The sequence below is a fragment of the Littorina saxatilis genome, linkage group LG9 (genome assembly GCF_037325665.1).
Source record: "Littorina saxatilis isolate snail1 linkage group LG9, US_GU_Lsax_2.0, whole genome shotgun sequence".
In the NCBI taxonomy this organism is placed as follows: domain Eukaryota; kingdom Metazoa; phylum Mollusca; class Gastropoda; order Littorinimorpha; family Littorinidae; genus Littorina; species Littorina saxatilis.
Window position 1 is genome coordinate 22,928,566 of NC_090253.1, and position 2,869 is coordinate 22,931,434.

A 2,869-nucleotide genomic window follows, 5' to 3' on the forward strand; every position below is an offset into this window, starting at 1 on the left:
GCAATCTAGTGGCTGCTCCGCCTGGCGTCTGGCATAAAGGTGTTAGTGCTAGGACTGGTTGGTCCGGTGTCAGAATAATGTGACTGGGTGGCCGAGTGGTAACGCACTTGCGCTCGGAAGCGAGAGGTTGCGAGTTCGACCCGTTAGCAATTTTCTCCCCCCTTTCCTAACCTTGGTGGTGGGTTCAATGGCTAGTCTTTCGGATGAGACGAAAAACCGAGGTCCCTACATTGGGGTGTGCACGTTAAAGATCCCAAGATTGACAAAAGGGTCTTTCCTGGCAAAATTGTATAGGCATAGATAAAAATGTCCACCAAAATACCCGTGTGACTTGGAATAATAGGCCGTGAAAAGTAGGATATGCGCCGAAATGGCTGCGATCTGCTGGCCGATGTGAATGCGTGATGTATTGTGTAAAAAAAAATTCCATAAATTAATCCCTGCGCCTTGAATATGTGCGCGATATAAATTTCATAAAATAAAAATAAAAAAAATAAATCCCTGCGCTTAGAACTGTAGCCACGGAATACGCGCGATATAAGCCTCATATTGATTGATTGATTGGGTGAGACATGAAGCCTGTGCTGCGACTTCTGTCTTGTGTGTCAAAGCAGCACCGCCCTGATATGGCCCTTCGTGGTCGGCTGGGCGTTAAGCAAACAAACAAATCGTATAAACCAACTCAAGCCCATTAAATTTGATTTGACAGAGTAACTTGTTCTGGACAGATAGTTGATTTGACTTTTTTCAACTACTTGCAAGTTACCTAGTTGAATTTTCGTCGATTTCGTAACTGATATGTACGTTGTGTTTTTCAAGGGTATCAATCAATCAATATGAGGCTTATATCGCGCGTATTCCGTGGGTACAGTTCTAGGCGCTCTGCAATGATGCCGTGTGAGATGAAATTTTATACGGCCAGTAGATTGCAGCCATTTCGACGCATATTTACCTTTCACGGCCTATTATTCCCTGTCACACGGGTATAGGTAGACAATTATTAACTGTAATGTGCCTAAGCAATTTTGCCAGGAAAGACCCTTTTGTCAATCGTGGGATCTTTAACGTGCACACCCCAATGTAGTGTACACGGGGGGTGATCGGACACCGAAGAGAGTCTGCACACAAAGTTGACTCTGAGAAATAAATTTCCGCCGAACGTGGGTTTGAACTCACGCTGACAGCGGCCAACTGAATACAAATCCAGCGCGCTACCAACTAAGCTATATCCCCGCCCCTTATTTAAGCAGCGGTCACGTGAACCATGTAAAAGAAATATTTTAACGGTATAAAAAGTTTGAATGAATGAACACGGTAATTACTGTTTTGGTTGGGGTACGAAAAGCGTTGCGATACTTTTGTTGCAGAGTTTACTTTTTGCGACAGCTGTGACGAGCCCTGCCATATCACCGATGATAACATTTAGTTTTTGACAAATGAAATCGGCCGACAGACTAAATTAAAGTTTTAGAGGAATGCAGATCGGCTATCCCAAAAAACTTTTTTTTCACCTTTTCTTTCTGTTTTGTTCTTTTTTGAGCTTCTGCCTACCTGCCTGTTTGTCTGTCTGTCTGTCTGTCTGTCTGTCTGTCTGTCTGTCTGTCTGTCTGTCTGTCTGTCTGTCTGTCTGTCTACTTGTTTGTCTTTCTTTCATTTTGGTTTGGACTGGTTGGTTGTTTGCCTGGTTCGTGAGTTAGTTCAGTAGTAGTTCGTCTGTTCATTGAGTATTTTTATTAGGACATGGTTTACCTGCCGCCGTTACTTCTGTGGTCCGGTATACTTGTTCCGTTTTCTGGACTATATTTCATCAGTTTGTCAGTCAACGGTGAAACACTCCCATATACGGGAAGGAAAACATATTAGTGACACGAACGACCGAAATTGCTGATCTTATCAGTACTGAACTTATATATACAGGAAGGCTCACATTTTGTCTCCACGAACTGGACCTCCAGAACCTGTCATTCGTTTCTTCGCTCTGTTGGAAGAAAAAGTGTGTTTCTTCGGCGTCGGGGAATTGTTGAATAGCAAGCCATGAAACTCCTTGTTGTGTTCGCTCTTCTTGTGTTGGTAAGTTTGTGACGTGTTATCGTCGTCGATGTGTGTGTGTGTGTGTGTGTGTGTGTGTGTGTGTGTGTGTGTGTTTGTGTGTGTGTGTGCATGTGTGTATGTGTGTGTGTGTGTGTGTGTGTGTATGTGTGTGTCAGTGTGTATGGGTTTGTGTGTGTGTGTCAGTGTGGATGGGTTTGTGTGTGTGTGTTTGTGTTTGTGCGTGTCAGTGTGTGTGTGTGTGTGTGTGTGTGTGTGTGTGTGTGTGTATGTGCGAGTCTTACATTGGAGGGAGTCTTAAAATGGAGGGAGTCTTAAAATGGAGGTAGATTTACAGAGGCTATGAACGAAACATCTGACAAAGGAGGGTCTTAAAAAGGAGGAAGTCTTAAATCGGGGTGTGTCTTAAACGGGGGGGGGGGGGGGGGGGGGGGGGGTTCTACTGTTTGAGCAATTACGCTCACCATTGCTGATGGTATATTATGGGAAGGACTGTGCCTGTCATTTTCTCGACTTGTTGCTTGTGTCCCGGCGGTGCTGGCAGGCGTGGTGTGGGGAGGCGTGCCAGACCTCTGCGGACTGTGGGCAGGGAGAATGCTGCGTGTCCAACATGAGGCCCATCGGCAAGAGGCAACTGGTCAGCTCTCGCGACGGGGGGGCATGTAAGCCCAGAGGGAAGCTGGACGGAGGTAGGACTCAATTACTAGTTCCTTTCAAAAATGTGGGAAAACTAATGTCTAGAAGAAAGAGGGTGTTTCAAAAACAGAAAAATTAGAGAGATGAGAACATCTGGAGAACACTTGAAATGAGCGAGAGAGAG

The 2,869-nt window shown here is 45.2% G+C and overlaps 1 protein-coding gene across 1 annotated transcript in view; it reads left to right on the forward strand.

The window, feature by feature from the left end:
- The first annotated feature begins 1,839 nt into the window (after positions 1 to 1,839).
- LOC138975639 (U19-ctenitoxin-Pn1a-like) overlaps positions 1,840 to 2,869 on the forward strand; it is a 31,134-nt gene continuing 30,104 nt past the window's right edge. The window contains exons 1-2 of the mRNA XM_070348376.1: positions 1,840 to 2,070; positions 2,594 to 2,738. Of these exons, the coding sequence (XP_070204477.1) occupies positions 2,035 to 2,070; positions 2,594 to 2,738 (181 nt within the window). The 5' untranslated portion in view covers positions 1,840 to 2,034. The remainder of the gene's footprint in view (positions 2,071 to 2,593; positions 2,739 to 2,869) is intronic.